The sequence below is a fragment of the Artibeus jamaicensis genome, unplaced genomic scaffold (genome assembly GCF_021234435.1).
Source record: "Artibeus jamaicensis isolate MK-2021 breed Jamaican fruit bat unplaced genomic scaffold, CSHL_Jam_final contig_718, whole genome shotgun sequence".
In the NCBI taxonomy this organism is placed as follows: Eukaryota; Metazoa; Chordata; class Mammalia; order Chiroptera; family Phyllostomidae; genus Artibeus; species Artibeus jamaicensis.
Window position 1 is genome coordinate 6,342,507 of NW_026521936.1, and position 19,947 is coordinate 6,362,453.

A 19,947-nucleotide genomic window follows, 5' to 3' on the forward strand; every position below is an offset into this window, starting at 1 on the left:
AGGGCTCCTGGCCTGGGTCTCGTGGCTGCGTGGGAGGACACAGGTGCTGCCAGCACGGCCCAGCCATGGAGCCTCAGGCTGAGCCCGCAGAGCAGTTCTGGAGGGGTGCAGCCACTTTGGGGGAGGTTTGGTTTTAACGTCCCACATAAGTACTTATGTTCCTTTCCTCATTTCTGTATTAACGGCCCCAATTCTGCCTAAATTCATGTTAAAACAAATGGACAAGGATTGAGTAACAAGCCGGCAGCCACAGAAAGAGCAGAGTAAGAATAGGGGATCCTGTCCCCTGGGCAGACAGCCGGTCCTGCAGAAGCCCCTCAGGGGTCTGGGGAAATCAGTGCAGGGACATCCCCAGGCTCCTTCCTGATAAACCTGTCATTCCCCTGGCATTTCTGGTTGGGGGGCTTATGACACTGGTCACAGCTAAAAGGATGTGGGGCCACAGCTGCGGCACAAGCCCTGGAATGGACATGTGTCGGGTGGCTTCTACGTGGGAGGTTCACAGCGCCACTCGAGCTGAAGGTGCCCTCACACCTGTTCCCATCCATTCCCAGGGCCCCCCAGACTTATCGAGGTGGAACTGGCAAATAACACTGCAGTCCACTGATGCCAGTCCACCCGAAGCGTGCCAAATGGTGGCTGGACATGTGCGGACTGTGACAGGAGTTCCCACGTCACGCTGACCGGCACCCCTGTGGGGGGGGCTGCCCCTCCTCCTACTTCCTGGTGAGAGCAGCGGGGCTCCCACCGGGTTGTGCTGGGTGCAGAGCACAGAGTCACCAACCCCCGAGTCCATGATGCACACAGGTCCTCAGATGTGCAGAGGAGGCTCACTGGTAGGAAGGGGCCCTGGGGATGGCTGTGAAGGCTGCCTGTCACACCACAGAGAGGTAGGGGGTCTTTGTCCCCACTTCCCATCACAGAGCCCCTAAGGCCCTCGGATTTCCTGGGCGGTAAGGATGAAACAGCACCACGGGCTGAGGGGATGACTCACAGGGTGGGGCTCTCGGGGAAGGAGCCACACAAGCGTGCTCAGGACTTGCATGGGGCTTCTTTCTGGAAGTCTGCCTGTCTGTCTTCTGTACTCTGGGGTCGGTGAGATGGAATAGCACCATCACGCATAGCCGTTCCTGCCACTCGCAGAGAGACTGCGTGTTTTACTCCACAGGCGGTGGCTGGCGGTGGTGGGCACCGCAGCAGCACACCTTGGTTCCTGGACCACGGCTGCCCTGCTGTTCCTGCGCTCTGCCCGGGTTTGCTCAGCAAAAACGAGCAGCAAACACTTGCTCTCGGGGGTCAATGAGGCCTGAGAGACAGACCCGTTGACGCCGAGGTGCCACACTTCCCAGGCTCTGTCCTGCACTCTCCTTGAGCTCCTGCAGCCACTGGGTCCCTGTAGGGGACATTGGAGCCTATTCTGATTTCAGGGAAGGATGGGTCCCTCCTGAGGTAAAGCTGCAGCAACGCCTGTCATGGCAGTAAGAGAATCACTGAGAACCGGGACTTTTGTGCCAAATGCCACCCTTGGGGATAGAGAGTGTCCCATGAACGAGTGTGGGAAGAGGGGCTTTCAAGCTGCTTTACGTTTGTTTTCAAAGTGGAAAAATAGAGCAACAATGCATATTTAGGAACTGGGAGACTAATCCTTTTTCTGATTTAAAAAAAAATGAAGGACAAGCAAAGAGGATCTTTTCTAGGAGTGGAATTCTCAGTGCACTTTCAAAAGGTGTTTTAATCCTCCGTGCATGTTGCTCTTCATTTGATGAACGAGAAATGAAACAGAAGAAAAGGCTGGGAGCCACCGGGCACGGCCGAGTCGGGAGAACTGCCTGCGTCACGTAGGCGGCTGCTTCAGTGCGAGGTTTAAAGTGTGTTAATTATCGCCAGAGCCAAACTACAGACGGGAAGGCCAGCTTTGAAGCCACAGCCCTGAATGTGTGGACGCCTTTGAAGTTCCTCTTCCCTCCGTTCCCTGTCCTGACGTGGGAGGCGCTGCAGCAGCCCTGCTTCCACCTTCCAGGGACCCTTGGGTGCTGCCTCCCTGTGAGGAGCAGCAGGGCCACCCCTGCCAGGGCTGCACAGGGACGGGGGTGCCTTCAGAGCCCTGACCCGTGTGGGAAGGGCTCCCAGGGTGGACACCCCAATTGGTGTGCGTCCTGGTGGCTTTCAGGGCAGCAGAGTCTGGTGTGACACCCTGCGGAAGCAGGTCCTCTGCTGGCTTTGGGGGGACCGGGAGAGAGCCCAGGGCCCGAAGTGGTGGACATGGTTGCAGTGGGCACCCACACCACCATTCACGGGCAAAGGGCTTCCCACTGGAAGCCCCTACCTGAACTCAGGCAGAAATGTGATTCGGTGTCACCTTGGTCAGGCCACATAACCCATGACTGTCCTCAGCTCCCAACGGGACACATGAACAGACACAAACCACTTACTTGCATGCATATAAAATATAGCTCTACGAGTCGTATTGTGACTTTTAAAAAAATCCTCACTGAGAATGTGTTCATTGATTTTAGGGGGGAGGGGAAGAGAGAACATCAGTTGGTTGCCTCCCACACGTGCCCCTACAAGGGATTGAACCCATGACGTTTTGGTGCACAGGGCGACGCTCCAACCGACTGACCCACCCAGCCAGGGCCACTGTGTCTTTGAAACAAGGCCCTGTGAACGTCTGTGGTCTAAAATTTTTACCAAAATAACCCTATCCAAACTGTCACTGGCACCTGGAGCAGGACGGCAGCACCACGCACAGGTAGGCCTGGCAATCCCGCGGCCCTCAGTTTCCCTGGGCTGCGGGGCAGGCCGCCAGAGCAACGCCACGTCCATGGTTGGGGTCCTCCAGGTACCAGGGTCCCCTCCAATATAATGTCAGAAGCCATAGTTATATCTAGAGGAAAACAGTGAAAAGGGAAGCGTGAAAAGTTTCGGTCCTGGGAGATGCTGTGGAGGAACAGGAAATCGGGGGAAGAGGTTAGTGTGGAGTGTTGACAGAAGCCACATGAGTCCTGTGTGTGTGCATGCGTGTGCGTGGGGGGTGAGAACACTCTCTCAGCACCTTTGAAGAACACGACATGTTATTAACTGCAGTCCCCAGGCTGGACACTGGCCCCCAGAAAGCCTCTCCTGACGCTCTGAGCAGCGTCCCCCCACCTCCCCGAGCCCCGGCCTCTGGCCATTGCCATTCTCCTGTCTCTGTGAGTCGTTTTTCCCTGGTTTCCACACAGAAGTGAGGTCACACAATATTTTCCTTTCTCTATCTGACTTATTTCACTTAGCATAAGGCTCTCAGACTTCATCTACATTGTGGCACATGGTAGGATTTCCTTCTTTTCATGGTTGAGTCATTTCCCAGTGCGTGTGCATGAGTGTGCATTTGCTCACACCCGTCTTCCTCATCTGCTGCAGACACTAGGTTGTTCCATGTCTTGGCTGTTGCCAATGCTGCAATAAATGTCGGGGTGCTGAATCTCCACGACAGTGACTTCATTTCTTTTGAATAAGTACCTAGAAATGCTGGATCACATGGTATATCTATTTTTGGTTTTTAGGGAAATTAGTGTCAAAATGAAGACATGCCCTGGCTGGTTTGGCTCAGTGGATTGAGCACCAGCCTGCAAACTGTAAGTTTGCCAGTTTGATTCCCAGGCAGGGCACATGCCAGGCTTGTGGGCCAGACCCTCAGTAGGGGGCGTGTGAGAGGCAACCACACATGGATGTTTCTCTCCCTCTCTTTCTCTCTCCCTTCCCCCTCTCTAAAAAATAAATAAAATCCTTAAGAAAAACAAAACAAAAGGAAGGCATATTAAAAGGCATCATCAAAGACAGCAAGGACTGGAAGCTGGACGCGTGGTCTGCAGGTGGACTTTACACCCGGATGAGCCAGGCAAGCATTTCCCAGCGTCCAGGAGAATCCGAGGAGAGATGCACGAGCACCAGGAGTTGGCTCTCATACCGTGTGGTTAGCGCCCTCCCTGAGGCCTGTGGGTGAGGGGCGGTTCTGGTGATCAAATGGTGGTCCGTGGGGAGCCACCACAGAGCAAAGCAGAACATGCCAGCACCGAGCAAGAGCTGGGAAACACACGCATGGGGCCACTGGGGGTGGCGGGTGGCATCCCTGCAAACACACAGGTGAGATCAGAAAGAAGTGACAGTCCCACGCACAGCACCTAATGCTGAATCTAAGGCTTCCAGTCACGCCCACTGCTGTTAATGTCTTGCCACGCCGCCTCGCCACGGATTCTGCTGCGAGATCTCACTTTCCTGGTGGACAGGAACCCAGCAGGCTTGGCCGGCACCTGACAGATGCTGTGGGGTCAGAACCCCGGTTTTGCCGCAGGCCGTGGCGAGGGGCGCTGCTGTCAGTCAGTGTGTGGGGGAGAAAGAACGGCTTCTGGAGGCTGTGCTGGCATTGGGAAGCAGGTCTTAACCGCTTACCTGCGAGTGCGTCTGTGTTACGCTCCAAGAGGACAATGGGCAAGTTTCGCCATCCGTCCATTTTATGTTTTCGTTCAAAACAAAGCACATTCATGAGTGCTCTAGACTGCTTCAGTGTTGAAGCGCTGGCCACTCCAGGGCAGAGACAGGAATGTGGGGGGTGTGAGGGCATTGGGGGAGAGAGGGGAGACACCCCTGGTCTGAGTGAACAGTGCAGGGTGTGAACGCCTCGGGGCAGACAAGTCCTCATCCTCCCTGATGACGTCACCACAAGTTCAGTCCCACGTGACCAACGACAACCGGGACAGGCATGTCAGCAGGACGTCCACTCCTGCTGCCCAGCATGGAAGGGAGGCCAACTTTTTCAGCAGAAGTGCTCATCAGCACAGCCATGTCCCCACCCGACCTGGGCATCTGGGCAGCAGACACCACCAAGGACAGGCCACCCATGTAGACTGATCAGCGTCGCAGCTCGAGCTGCTCCCAGGGAGGGAGAGCTGGCGTTCACCACCCTGCCCACAGCCTGCGCGCTGAGTTCCCAGCGCCCTGGTCCACGAGAGCAGCTGCCCGGAAGCGGAGCAGAGGTCAGAGCAGAGGTTGGGGAGGGGGACTCAGAACAAAGCTGCCGCTCTCTCACAGAGACACTGGCTGTGAGTCAGAGTCTGATGGTGGGGGGAGGCGCCCCACGAGGAGTGGCAGGTAACCCCTCTGGGATGTCATCAGCAGGGGCAGAGTGAAGGGACAGTTCAGGCCTGCGAGGGAGCTTGAGGTTGCACCAGCTCCCAGTTCACCCGGCTCTACAGCCGTCTAGTCCCCCAACAAAAGCTGGGCTTGCACCTGCCGAGGACCAGGTGAAAGGGAAGAAGGGGGCTTCTGCTCACGTATGTGGGAGGGATGGAGAGAGATGTCTGTCCCCTTTGTCTCTGCAGAAAAGCTGTTGGCGGGAGACCCCCTCACACAGGAGCTATTATGCCGGATGAGCCGAGTAGGGGATGGAGACCTGGCCTCGGACCCAGGGACGGTCCCTGGGCCCTGACATTGAGACGGTTTCAGAGATGGTTTCAGAGACGGTGCCAGGCAGCAGAGGTAATGCAGGGTGACGTCCCCTGCAGGGCTCCCGGGGATGGGTGCCAAGGTTTCCCAGGTACCCCTCACCCTAGGTGACCAGCGTGTTCATGGCTCGCTGGTGTTGGACTCCCAGCAAGGAGCAAAAGACTGGAGCAAAAGACCAACGGTGACAGCGATGGAAAGGGGAGAAGACAGTGTAAGTTCATTCCTCTAAAAGCAGGGCCTGGGGGCAATTGGAGGGAAACACTTAAAATAATGGAGCAACACGAAGGCGGGTCCAGCTGCCACCAACAGAAACTGTCGGGCTCCTGCGGCTGCAGGTGCAGTTAGACTGGGGGGAGGGTAGGGTGTGGTTAGGGTGAAGTTTTACTTCCACAAATACAAGTGCCGTGACCATGCTTTTCTGTTAAGACTCCTCTGCTTAGGGGCCTCACGAACTGTCAGGGGAAGCCTCAGGCTTTTCTCTTCACCATTTGACTGTCCTCAGCAACACCCCCACGCCCGAAGCTCAGAGGTTGCTGAGCCCTCACTTCCTCCCTCATGGAGGCAGAAGAGGGGGACACGGGTGCTCCTCTGGCTGGGGGAGCCCTGCAGCCGGCCAGGGCCCCCGACGTTATAACCACTGCAGGCAGCAGCATCAGTGCTCTGAGCTCCGACTGAGACGCGAAATGGCCACTTCAACAAGGAAGCAGCTGCTGGCGGGTCCTTGTTTTCATTAAAATGTCATCAAACTGCACACACCATCGCACCTGGTGACTGTCCAGGTGTGGACGCCCAGCCCAGTTCATTGTCATTGAACTGGACATTTCCCATGTGCCGCCAGAACGTTTAATACATGTGATGCCCGCCTCTGGATCGGGCACCCTGCCTCTGCCCTCGGTCTGTCAGATCAAAACCTGACAGCAGCCATTGATGCGAATGCATCAAAAGTATGCTATTTTTGTCAAGTTGGCAAAGCTGTATTTTTTGGTGTGCCACAGAATGGTAGTAGTTAGCCCGTGCACCATGACGTGAGAAGGTTGGAACTCGCTGACCTTGGGCGTCAGCAGTGGCCTCCCTGCAAACAGGTTTCCTCAAACAATCGGCAGCCTCGGTGACCACCGCGGGTTCCTGGGGTGGGAGTCTGGTTGTGAAGATGGCGAGACTTTGTGCCACTTTACACCGGAGGGGAGCAGATCACTGCCTTCTCCTGCAAACAGCCCATTCTGGATCTGCTTCCTCACGCTGGCGGGGGCAGGGAGATGAGGTGTTGGCAGTGTGCAAACTGCGTTTGGGGGTAACATGCACCAACGCGCAGTGGCCTTCGCTCAGCCAGGCCCTGTGGGGAGGACGCCCCTTCCAGAGCCACCTTCTGGGACCCACGTTTCTGACTGCGAGGTGTCCCCCGGGTCTCAGCACCCCAGTCTCTGCCTTCGCGTCCCGTCCCGGCGCCTCCGCACATCAGGCTTGGTCCTCATGCAGGAGGGAGCCCGGGGCAGGACGGGCACCCCTGCACCTCCCGCCCCGGCCGAGGAGCCCGAGTTCTTGCATTCAGTGCACAATGCGGTGGTCTGATCCATGCATGGCCCACCTGCACTCTCCACACACAACAGGCTCCACCCGTGAGAAGAGAGGCTGTTGCCAGCCCGGCTGCATGCAGAGCTCAGGTGAGAGAATGGTACTGTGAGGGTGTCGGGCACACGAACTGGCAAGAGCCGGACGCAAACTGTGAGAGCCGTCCACCCTCAGGCCCTTTGCCCCTGTCTTTCCTTCCTCGCCCGGCCCCAGGGCCACCCTGGGACTTGGCTCTGGGTGCCACCCCCTGACCCCACTGTGGGTCCGGCCCCACTCAGCTGTCCTGAGCCAGAGGAGCAGACATCAGACAAGTCTGGGAACCGTCGTCACATGGGGTGATCCACTACAGCCCATCACCAGAACGAGGACACAGGGGTTGCCTCCCAGTCAGGACGCTGTCCTGCCCTCAGCTGAAAAGACAGGGCTGCCCAGCTGGGTTCAAAGGTCACCCAGTGGAGCCCGTTGTGTGCTTTTTGTGGACTCACGCGCACTGTGGTCACCTCTGAGGAGTGTGGTCCCACAGTGCGGGATCTACAGGGTCACCCTGAAGTTGAGCTGGGTGCACCCCACCCGCGTTTCCTTGTGGAGAGGCACGCTGGGGCCAGACAGACAACCTCGCCCTGGATTAGCGGGTTCGTTTTCAAGGACAGGCCGCTGGAGCCGGTGCCTCTCTGTGCCAGAGGAAAATGTGGGCAGCAGATGAAAAGGTGCAGCCCTCTCCACAGACGGGGGTTTCCTGCCTTTGTGCCAGGAAGCATGTGGGTCCCACCTGGGCCAGGTGACCACTCGCTAATCTGATTGGCTTGGCACAGCTGCTGCTTGTTTTGGGCGTTGATGAGCGTGTCCAGGGTCCACATGCACACGCCCACCTGGGAGTGACAAGTGTGGCCCATGTCCAGGCCACTGCCCTGGGTCTGCGCGAAGCAGCCACTGAAAATCCTCATCCTGCTCTGCTGCTCTTTGCCTGTCGGTTGCCATGGGGACTGGTGCGTGTGGGAATCCCAGAAGGCAGCTGACAGGCATCGCATCCTCCCAGCTCAGACAGGCCTGTGGAGGAGGGTGGTGGGTGGTGGGACTCTGGTCCCCTGGCTTGGGGTCACACTGGCTCCCAGGTGGCCCCTGGCTCCTCCCTCATGCTGTCATGAAGCAATGTCTTTAAATGCTGCACTGTAGCCACAGCCCTGTGTTCGAAAGGAGCAACCCCCTGTTTGGGCACAAAGGCACTAAGATCTCATGCTAAGGTGACAGGAGCAAGGAGAAATGTCATTTGTGCCCAGAGTTACGATGTCTGTGGAAACAATGACGTCCCTGGTGTCTCAGAAGGACTGATGTTCCACATGCCTGCTAAGCAGAAGAGCAAAGGGCCCACACAGCCAGGGGTGGCTGCTGAGAGTCCCTGCAAAGCCCAGGGATGTCCCCATCGCTGGACATGGCTGTCACCTGAGCTCCCCACATGCTGTTAACCTCCCAGCACCAGCAGCTGTCACAGCCACTGAAGGGGAACCAGCTGTGCCCTGACCCCTGGGCTGGCCCAATGGGGCTGTGGTCATGGACTGCAGGGAGGAGCCGCTCTCAGCGAGGACCAGATCCCCAAGCCTGCACAGGACTGTGCCACTCACTCGACACACAACAGCCCCGCAGACCGGCACCCCCACACCCTCAGCGAAGGGAGAGCTGGACTGAGGCCGGGGGGCCGGGCCATGGCTCTGCCTAGACAGCGGGTGCTTTGGGGTGATACATGCCTCTCCAGTGTGAGTCTGCAGACGGCGCTGACACCTCTTCCCCTCCTGGTGCCTCGCAGGCTGCAAAGGCAGTCTCCATACCCCCTGCACGCATCCCCCTGAGTGGTCCTGCCGTGGCAAACACCCTCCACCTGCTGACCAGGCAGAAAGGACCCGTGTCCCAGCTTCTTCCCACTTCCATCACCAGCACCCAGATTCCCCCTGCCAGCTCCTTGCCAGCCCCCTTCCACCGCCCCATCTGTGTCCCGGTGTCCCCATTCCCCGCTGATGACCCACAGGTTTCCGCACCGTTCCGTCAACGCCCCTCTAGCCATCACCCATTTCTGAGCGTCCAGAAACGTGCACACACCACAGCTGAAACACAAACTCCGTCCCACACCCCTCGGACTCTTCTGAGCTTTCCACACGAGAAAAGGAGAAATAACCGCAGCCTCCCCTCCAGATGCTTCCCCCACTTCCCCTTGGGGTCGGGGTGGGACTCGTACATTCCCCTGTCCCCTGGGTCTGTCCAGTTCAGGGCTCCCTGGCATCGTGCGGGACTGAGCATGTGCAGAGAGCAGGCTGGGAGGGATGTGCGTGGGGGGAGGGAGAGGGGTGACGAAGGAAGAGGGGACCAGGAGGCCTGCCTCCCCCTCCTGGAGGAGAGCATGGCCGGAGCCTTCACAGCACCAGGTCCCTGGAGGCCTCAGTGGGATCTGCCCAGAGCCATAGACCCGAACATCCAACTGCCCTCGCCCTGCCGGTGCTGCCCCAGCAGCACTTCCTGCACCGTGCCCTCCAGGAACGAGGTTCCTTGGGGTCCTTGGCAGGTCCCACTATGTGAGGGGCACCAACAGAAGGGGCCCCAACCTCGAACTGTGACAAGTCCCTCATTCCTGCTGGAGCCTCCCTCCTGTGTCGTGTCACAGTCGCCATAGATGGGACTGAGGCCAGAGCCTGGAGTCCAGTGGGGAACCAGAGGCCAGACTGCACCCGCTCCATCCACTCAGGCTTAGCCTGTGGGCACTGCCCCTGTTGCCCCCCCGAAGCCATGTTAACTGACTTGCTACCACCTCCCCCACAGACATCAGGGTGCCAGGGAGAGGTTTAATCCTTTCCACGCCCTCCCTGGGGTGTGCGTGTGCATGCACATTGTGTGCATGTGTGTGCATGCATATCACGTCAAAACAGCTTTACCTGCTGCCTTCGCCACATCCGCTGTTGTCACGTTCTGGACGTTGGGGCTCACTCTGAAGGTCACTACTGATCCCAGGACACTGGAAGAGATCGTTCAGAAGGGCGTCAGGGCAGCCTCTGCAGGAGTGAGGGGGCAGCACAACACGGACCCAGATACACGCACCCACCCCCTGTGTGACCTCTGCCGGGTCTCCATGTTCCACACGTGCACCCAGGACCACCGCCCCCACGCGTGAGCACGTTCTTGACACTGTGACTCTTTGTTTCCACACTCCAGCGATTCCACTGAGAGGTTCTGTGTGTCTAGAGCCCACGGCGGGGCGCATACAAAAGACTCAGCCCCAACAGCCCACCCCAACAAGCAGATATTCTGCAAAGGAAGAAAATTGTTATGGAAACAGGTTTTAGTATCTGGTCCCCAAGGGGGCAGAATGAATCAAACGCAGAAAGCAAAGAGATGGGCATTTAAAAAATCTTTTTGACAGCAACTGTTTAAAAAACTCATCAGAGTTGTCGGGAAACATTCACTATAAAGATAACTGGTAGGGAATTGGCAGACAGGAATTATTCGAAATCCAAAGCTTTTAAACACTGCGTTGAACCGGATTGGAAAAACACATCACTTGTTAACAGTCTGACTCATCGGAAGGCTTCGTGCACTTTAGGAACAGGTGCCACATGTGTGGCGACCTCCAAGCTGAGTGGGACTTTGGGGTCGGCTCTGCAGGCGGAGGAACCCTGTCCACTGACAGCAGCTTTTCTCAGCCCGACCTCCTCAAATGTCCCACCTGGGAAACTGCCTCGAAGGTGCGTCATGTGGGAAAGAACCCCCTTCAGGCGGAGAAGGCTTCCGAGGAGGCTGGTGACTCCGGGTTCCTCCGAGGAGCCTGCTCCCCAGCGATGGGCCTTGAACTCGGCCCGAGCTGGTCTGGCAATCCGAGGTCCCAGCGCCCCACCCCAGTCAGCACTCTCTTGCCAAAATGCAGAGAGAAGTCCCTAACTTTGTTCCTTGAAACATCAGCTGGAATACTGAGAAGGAATCCCACTAAAAAACGAAAAACAAAAACAACACTCATTACAGAGGAGGCTGCAGCACCTTCTAACCAGCCACGGTGCCTGCTCCTCTCTGCCTATTTCAGTGTTTATGATGAAATCGTTTAAAAGGCACTAATGATATGAATGCTGCAAAGAAAAGTGCATAAGAGCGAGAGTCCACTGAGTGATGAGCTCACACTCAGGAAGACTTTACGTAAAAATTAGAATGGCCATCTCAGAAAAAGCCGACGCACAGGAAGAACCTGTCACCTGCCTGACCTCATCTCCCTTCCATGTCCCACTTTGAGGCTCAGGGTCCCAGACCAGCCCAAGGCTGCTGGGGGCTCTGTGACCTCCGACTCCATCGTCCTCCTAGGCGCTGCTCGAGGTCTTGTGGATTCAGATGCTGCCTCCATTCATAACTCAGGGTCTGGGCCCTGCATGCAGGTCCTTACGGGGGTTTGGGCTCAGGCCCCTTGCCGCCAGCCCACGGTGCACATCCAAGTCGGCCCTGCCACTGTGTCACAGCTCTGCATAGTGGGGGTGGTCCGGCCTGTGGATGTCCCTGCTGCCTTCTCTGTCCACAGTCGCCACGTTCTGTGGAGACTCCTGAAAAGTGCCCTCGCCCTCATCTTCAGTCCTCAGTTCCTGCTGTGGAGGTTCCAGCCCAGCTCCCACCCTGCTCTCCTGACTGCGGAGCCCAGAGACACCGTCCTCGGACGGCTGCACCCTGGTCTCTCCAGCAGCCCCACTTGCGCTGCTCACAGCCAGGATGATGTCCCCTCACCTCTGCAGGCCCTGTGCCTTGGGGGACCCAGCCACACCTGGCCCTCCGTTCCTACCAGGAGCTCTCTGCCTGACGGAGATCATCCTGGGCTCTGCAGGCAGCACCGTCTTCCGGCCAGGGCCTTACACTAGGTGGCAGTGAGCACAGCATCTCCTAAATCTGGAAGAAGTCCCCTCTGTTGGGAGTGGCCCTTGTCATCGCTTGAAGGGTACCAATAAATGGACAAAGATCGACTGCGGGACTGGCTGTCTGCTGCCCATGGCTGTGCCCGGCTGGTCTGGAGGCTTCGTGAGGTGTGGGCAGCGGTGTGACACAGGTCCCCACCGCCCGCTGGAGCAGGTCCCGCTGCGCCCCCGCTGCCCGAGCACTCGGCACAGCCCGGCATCCATCAGCCACACGGACGGCTGTGATTAGATTATAAAGTCATAACTGTGGCCACCGTGCGTCTGCCGGCATAATTACATCAGCATGCTAATGCCGTTTTAATGGTCTCTAATGATGTAATAAGAAATAATGGAATTTGCTTGACAGCTACATAACCATTAACAAAGCATATTGAGCATAACTAGCACTTCCATAACACACAGACGGTCCTGTGAAGGGCCGGCTTCACAGCCTCTCCCCCAAGAACCCCAGACACGCAGTGCCCCTCCCCCGGCCGCCGCTGCCCACAGCGCCTGCCATCAGCGCTGGGTCCTAGGCTCCCACGTGTGCGTAAGCTGCACACGTGGCTCAGGAGTAGCAACGCTAACACCACACATGGACAATAATGAAAGACCCTGGGGTGCGGTACAGACATCAACTGTCTAGGATGGGGGTGCTTCAGGGAAGCCTTTTTGCACAAGAGCACATGAATTCAGCTCTGAGCACGAACAGGACTGCAGGAGGGCAGGGGACACCCCTCGGAGTGGACCCCACCAGCCAGGATGCTCCCGGCCCTCCCCTGAGTCCCTGGCTTGCTGATGGCCGTGCACCCCTGGCCCCGAGCCAGAGCACAGCAGCAGCCCGGGGACTAAAGAGGGAAGTGTCTCCCTCGGATGGGGCAGCTATGCCACCGCCCTGCAGCCCAGCATCCCTGTCGCCCCCTAGGTCCAGATGGCCAGCCAGGGGAGGAGCACGCCTGCCAGCCCAGGGCCCCGGGACTCCTCAGCACGACCCCGCGCCCTGTGCCTGTTCTCACGGTAGAGAAGGAGCCAGCTGATGGGTCCCTGCAGCGTGTGGCTCGGTCCTGCCCTCGACCTCCGATGTTTCTGTGTCAGTCCTGCTCTGCCTCCCAGGCAAGAGCCTCTCCGCCACACACCCATGGCAGCCACCTCACACCAGGTCCTTGTCCCCACCTTACCTGAATCTTGCAAATCTTTCCCTGCTGCCGTCCGGGCCAAACCACACCCTGGGCTGCTGCTCCTCCTCCCAGTCCAACCTAGTCCCTCTCCTGGGCCCCACTGAACGCACAGTCTGCCATCTTCTCTCCACCGTTCAGCTCGCATCGCCTGCACTGCCCACCTGTGCACCAGGTGTGTGCACCCAGGGAGGGGAACAGATCCCCAGCTCCCTGAGGCTCCAGGCCCAGCCATGAATTCCTCATTCGGAATGCTCACTGCATGGGTCCTGTGCTCCATGTCGGCTACTCTCCTCTTCTAGAAGCTTCTGGGCCCCAGGCTGGGGGAGGTGGTTCCTCACTCCCATCTCTGAGCATCCTTCATGTTTGCTGCCCATAAATGCATCTGTTTCCCAGGAAGTGGTCAGCCATTTGGCAGGGCAATGTGGCCCAGCTTCTAGCCCAAGGCCAGGTCACAGAAGGTGCTCAGTAAACCCTGGGGTGGCCTGGGTGTCTGCAGGCCTCAGTGGGGCTCCCTATGTCCATGCTCCTCCCACCTGTGGGCTCCACTTCTGACCTCAGCAGGGCGCGCCAGCCACACTGCTCACATCCCACCTCTCCATGGTGCCTGCTTGTCCTCGCTGCTCCTACATGTTCCAAGAACTAGGCTGTGGCGGCCAGCCTTCCCTGTGCATGGGCCGTGGGCCTGCACCCTGCATCCCGTCACTGAAATGTGCTGTGCACCCTGCAGCCACCCACCAAGTGCTACTGAGGTTTCGCCAACTCATGTGCAACGGGGCTGGAGAGGTCTGTGGAACATTCCAGACCCTCCCAGGTGATCCTTGGAGCTGCAGTGCTGAGGAGCACAGCCCAGTGGGCCACCATGCTCGCCGATTATAATTCTTATAATTACACTCAGGTTTCAGCTCTGTTTAAATAACTTACCAACCCCACCGGAATTTCCTTTCATTTCTTTCTGAAACAGTTTCTCTCTGGTGTAATTAACGGGAACCACAGGCCCACAGCTCCTTCCCTTGCAAACCAATTTATGAAACAGAGCCTGATGTGGGCGAGAATCAAACCCGGAGACCTTGTGCCGCACTCACTTGATGTCCGTGATGACACTCGTTGGTACTTTGAGCAGACGGGTGATGTCCTCCATCAACTCCTTCCCCTTCTCCAGGCTCAGGGGGCTGTGGGGAGAGTAGAGAGGGGTAGTGTCACCACACGAAACTAACTCATCAGTCCTGTAGGGTCTGAGGCCCCCTGAGCCCCCACCCGGCCTGGGGACTCTGGCAGCCACCCCACTGTGTTCTTGCCATGGTGACCGGCTCTCAGGGCAACAGGCCCAAGCTGTTTCTTCAGCCACGACGACTCACCTTGATTATCCAGCAAGAAGACAAACCAGCCAGTGCAAAGGTGATGGTTAGGGTGTGTGAGGGGCCCGAGATGCAGCAATGGGCTCATCTCAGCCTCGGTCAGAGTGAAATGGGGCGGAGGGTAGGGGCGGGAGAGGGGAGAGAGCAGATGCTGACAACCAGACCTCGGGATGGGAAGGCAAATGTGCAAAGGGAATGCATTTTTATTTTTTATTTTATTCCTTTTAATTCTTGCACAATGACATGTTTACTGATCTCAGAGAGAGAGAGGGAGGGAGGGAGAGGAACATCAGCATGAGAGAGAAATATCAATCGGTTGCCTCCTGTGTACACCCTGACCTGGGGTCAACCCCACCACCTTTTGGTGCATGGAACAACACTCCAACTAGCCCGGCTACTCGGCCAGGGCAGAAACACACTTTTTAAAGGATTCATCTCTAAAGTGGGTTACAGGCCAACGAGAAGACATTTAAATGTTGCACTTGAAGGGTCAGGGATGAGATGGGTGGGTGGCTAAGCAGCGGTGACTCTGTAAAAGGGTGCACCTTCCAGAGTGACCCCACCCAGCACGGCAGCTCCAGGGGAAGAGGCAATCCCAAGGTCCAGTAACAAATCCTAAGTCCCAGCCCACGGGGCTGCAATTCTGTGAGTCGCACGTCGCCTGTGAGCCACCAGTGCCGCCTCGAAAGAAGGTCCCATCAGACCGTTACACTGACGCGGTTTTATCCAAGCACCGGTGCCTCCCTTCCTCGTGCCTCCCACGGGTGTCAGAAGGTCCTGGGGGCCTGGAAACTAAGTCCACACCCCGGCCTCCAGGTCAGCTTCCTGTCTGGGGGGATGCAGGCAGAAGCCACCAGTGAGTAAAAACGGAGCGGTGTTGTGGGTGGAACAGTGTCACCAAGAATGCGCATGCTGAAGGCCTGGCACCAGGATGCGATGGCTGTAGGTGACCGGTTTAGGGTAAGCTCCTGATGGCCCCGACACCCCACCCCTGCTGGAGAGGAGATTGGGACAGCGAGACAGATGCGTGTAGCGCGTGCTGAGGCCCGGGGGCAGGAAGCCCTCCCTGCACCCCTCCCCTCAGCTGCTCCCAGCCCTCCCTGGGCCTGCGGGCCACTCTCCCACAAGGTAATAAAGAGAGGGCAGTGGGAAACGGGTGCGACCTGGGTCTGTGATCCAGGGCTGCCTTCCCTGCCCTCCTGCTTTGTGAGCGGGTAAGTGACCTGTAGGGCTGGGGACCCTTCGGTCAAGGGCGGGTAGTCTCCCTCAAACCTCCCAAACACAGCTCTCCAGTGGTTTTTCACATTACATTGTAAAAGGAGAATGCTTTTTACACAGGTGTGCATATGGGGTCTGGAAGTGTGCCCTTTGACCTCGTCCTGCACTCCACTTAGGAAGTCCCCAGGACACCCTCTAGAGCCAGAGCCTCAGCCCCACAAGAGGTCAGATGCCGACTGGGGAAGAGGTCCACCCGGAAACTGTGTCTTCCTCATCACTCCTGCCCATCAGCCCAGAGCCACAGGTCCACACGTGCTGTGGAGCTCTGAGCCCCGCATGCTTGGACTCTCACGGGTGGTGGTTATTCCCCCACAGGCCCAGCACAGGGCAGTGGCCAAGAAGGATTGGCACAGTGAGTGACGGGCTGATGAGGCAACAGGGACGCGGCCACCCTGACCTCTAACCTGCATGTCCCTGAGCCAATCCCACCCAGGTCCAGGCCTGTGGTCCACACCACGCTTCAAAGACCGGCCAGGCCCTGCAGCCATGCTGCTGGCCCGGGTGCCTCTCCTTCCATTTCCCCTCAGCTCCCAACTCCCCCAGGAAGGCCCCCTGGATTCACTCCCAAGTCCTGAGCCCGTGGCCTGGGCCTGCCTGGACCTGCCATGGCTTCTGAGGGCCTGACCACCTCCGTTCTGACATCCAACCCAACTGCAGGCTGACTGGTGCAGCTGCAACCAGGTGAGGCCTCTACCTTTCAGCTCATCTGCCCCCACCACTGGTCAGAGACTGCAGGGAGCAGTGGCAAGATTTCTCCAGGTGTGGTTGGGTTTCTGCCACCAACCAGCACCCCACATACAACCACAAGCCAGTTTGATGAATGTGTTAAACAGCATGAATGAAATGGATGCATAGGAAAATATCAAACTGTCAAAAGAACCAACATTTTTAAAATCATTCAAATGTACATTTTTTCAGAGAATCCCAGCAAGCCGATCGAGTTGCTGTGAAGATCAAATCAGGCGACCTGCAGCAAAGCCCCTTGAAGTGGAGCCCGGCCCCGTCTGAGCCACGTTGTCATTGCCTCCCCTGCTTCCCGGGACCCATGTCCCGGGGGCTTCGTGACAGAAGTGACCTGGCTCTTTAGAGCCGCGGGAATGTGGCTTCCCCACCCGGTCTCCAGTGGTCTTCCCTCTGTCCCCTGAAGCCTAGGACCCCACACTGAGCATCTTCCCACTTCCAACCCGGGTGGGCCAGCACACTCCATGAGCTTGTTCTCTCGTGTGTGTTACACTCAAGGGGGAAATCGCCAAGCTGGGGTGTCCAGAGGCTTGATCCTGCTCACTGTCTGCCTCCTGATGACCTCCTGACCCCGTGTCCCTTCACACATAACACGGAGATTTCACATTGTCCTCCCTAACGTGACCATCGCGTGAAGTCCAGCATCTCAGAGAGCTGCCAGGAACCTGGCTGCCTGCCCGTGAGACGCCTGAGCACCCGAGGGCCCAGTGAGAGTCGTCAGCAGCTCCTTCCTGCCCCCATGGGCTGTGGGCTCCAGGAGGGGCTGGCAGGGGGGCAGGGGGCCAGTGGCTCTACCCAGTGAGTCGCACACACGGGTGGTGCTGACTGTGCTCGACGTGAGTGTGCAGCTGCTTCCATTTTATTTTTAAAGTGAGTGGCTTCCACCTGTCATTTCACGGGCTGAACTTCCTCAGGAAGCAGTTGCAGTCAATCTCAAAGGTCAGTGGGTGGCTGCAGTGTGTACAGTTTTGTCAGTCAGCCTGTGGCTGCTGTCACCCCGATGCCTGGACACCCACCGTCACCGCGGACAGGAGGGGGACGTGAGCACTCAGTGACTGAGGTCAGAGCGGGGACAGCCGGAGGGCACCTCACTGCCAGCCCCGGTGTCTGGTGACAGCGGCGTTTCGGAAATGAGGCAGTGTCTCCCCTCTGGCGTGTTTCACTCTAAAGCACAGCGGGGCGCTAACAGCCCTGTGCAGTCACGGTGGGCGAGGGCGCACCCGGGGACCTGCTGGACAAGCAAGGCAGGAAACTACCAAGGATGCGCGTGGTCACTCAGTGGGAGGCTCCCACGGAAGTGGCTGCATCCGTTCTCCGTGGCAGCCTCAGATGCCACATGTGGCGTGACGGCTTCCATGGGGCCCTGACATCGCCGCCAGAATGAGAGAACAGGTGGACACGGGAACAACGGGATGTGGCAGGTGAGGCCGCCTCCCAAAGACGGGCGAGGGTCACGTCAGGGCGGGCGCAGGCACTCCTGAAGGCTCCCTCGTGCCTCCGTCCCCAGACTCCCCAAACCACGTCAGGCAATGCTCACACGGCCCTGGGGGAAGGTAGGGTGTGGCCCTCATTTCAAAGGAAATCTCTGGAAACTGGGGATGGAGAAATTAAATGCACTGCCCGAGGTCATGGGACTGGTAAATTCCCCGAAGAAAACCGCTAACCTGAACATAACTATGAAGTGACCTCTGGGACGCAGGCCTCCAGAACCAGGGGAGGGCCCTGGTGGCTGCAGTGTGCTCAGGTGGACCGCACCGTGACTTAGGAGTGCCGGGCCGCTAGTGTCTCCGTGTCTTGTTTCTGTAACAGTGTAACCGTCTCCTCCTAGGGGGTTGGGGAGATCGGGACCTGGCTGGGGCTGGACGGCCCTGCGACCCAGATGTCACACCTGGGACTGCGTGCCTGAGAGCTGAGCCTTCGCTTCCGCTGCTCCCCTTCCCAACGTGGACGTTGTGTATTTGAAAGCGCACAGGCCGGGGGACACATGGTCAATGGGTGGCAGCATGACACAGGCAACTGTTTGATGAGACAGTTGAAACCAACGGATAAAGTGAGGTTTCCATGGGACCACCCGTTATTCCAGTTATCCCTCTCTGTCACAGTGACACATAATGACGTTTATTCTATTTAAATAATCTTACAAGCCTGTTAAAACTTTTGCTGCCCGATGGGAATTCTCCCCAATGCAGAGAAGAGACACATCTGGCAGGAGCACAAGGACAGGCCAGAGGATCCGTGGGGTTCAAAACTCCCACCGCGACTCGGTGCCGCCTCCCACTGACCATGGACACCCAGGGCCATGGAGTGAGGTCCTGAGCCCGTGGTAATCGGTGCAGCCAGACCGAATTCTCCCACAGCGAGCTTGTGCCCATGCGCCAACCATCCTGAGTTACTCTCATGAATAAAATTCTTAAACCACCACCACCAACGCCTCACAGGTATGACAACAGTAGCCGGGAAACCTGTATTTTGATGACTTACTATTTTCGACATGAAGATGAGACTGTACTTTTCACCAGAAGTATATTAATTTCTCCAAATTTTTGAAAGAAATCACATGCCAACAGCTTACCATGAGTCTATGGACACCATGTCTCAGAGCTGCCTGTATCGAATGTGTGTGGACACCAAAAAGAAAAACGGGAAATGTGCAGAAGTGTGATACTCCAGTGCACATTCGAAGTAGTCCAGACGGCCCCGACGGTTATAAATACGAGGAGCTTTGTGGGAGCCTCGGGGTGGCTGGGAAGCAAGAGACGGTGGTAGGAACACAGAGGACAGAGAGAGGAACCGAGGCCCACGGCCCCCAAAAACCATGAAGCCAGAGGAGTCACACAAAGACCAGTACACAACTAAACAGCAATATAAAGTCCATATCTGTCAATAATTACTTTAAAAATAAATGGACCAAAATCTTCCGTCAGAGGCAACAGTGGCAGAATGGGTAGAAACAGTAATAGCCAGCTGTAGGCCGCCTACAAGAGACTCGCTCTGGCACCGAGAACGCACACGGACTAAAAGTAAAGGGAAGGAGAGAGAGATTCCATGAAAACAGAAGCGAAAGAAGGTGGGGGCGGATCACACTCATATCAGAAAAAATACACTTGAAGCCAAAGACTGCAACAGGAGACCAAAAAAAGCCATTATGTGATGATGAAGAAATCAGTGCACCAAGGGGACATAATGCTTGTAAATATTTATTCACCCAGCCCAGGAGCACCTGAATGTATAAAGCAGAGAGCAAATATTAACAGATCTAAAAGAAGAAACAGACAGCAGCATGATAATGCCAGGGACCTCGATGGCCACTTTCAGGAGTGGACAGACCAGACAGGAAATCGATACAGATGCAGTGCACTTGAACCACACATTAGACCAGACGGACCTAACACACGCACACGGAAGAGTCCATCCAATGGCAGGAGGACGCACGCA

The 19,947-nt window shown here is 57.2% G+C and overlaps 1 protein-coding gene across 1 annotated transcript in view; it reads right to left on the reverse strand.

The window, feature by feature from the left end:
• Positions 1-19,947, reverse strand: part of PTPRN2 (protein tyrosine phosphatase receptor type N2) — a 383,390-nt gene that overhangs the window by 171,346 nt on the left and 192,097 nt on the right. Inside the window, exons 10-11 of the mRNA XM_037131929.2 lie at positions 14,221-14,307; positions 9,975-10,054 (exon numbers count right to left, since the gene is read on the reverse strand). Of these exons, the coding sequence (XP_036987824.2) occupies positions 9,975-10,054; positions 14,221-14,307 (167 nt within the window). The remainder of the gene's footprint in view (positions 1-9,974; positions 10,055-14,220; positions 14,308-19,947) is intronic.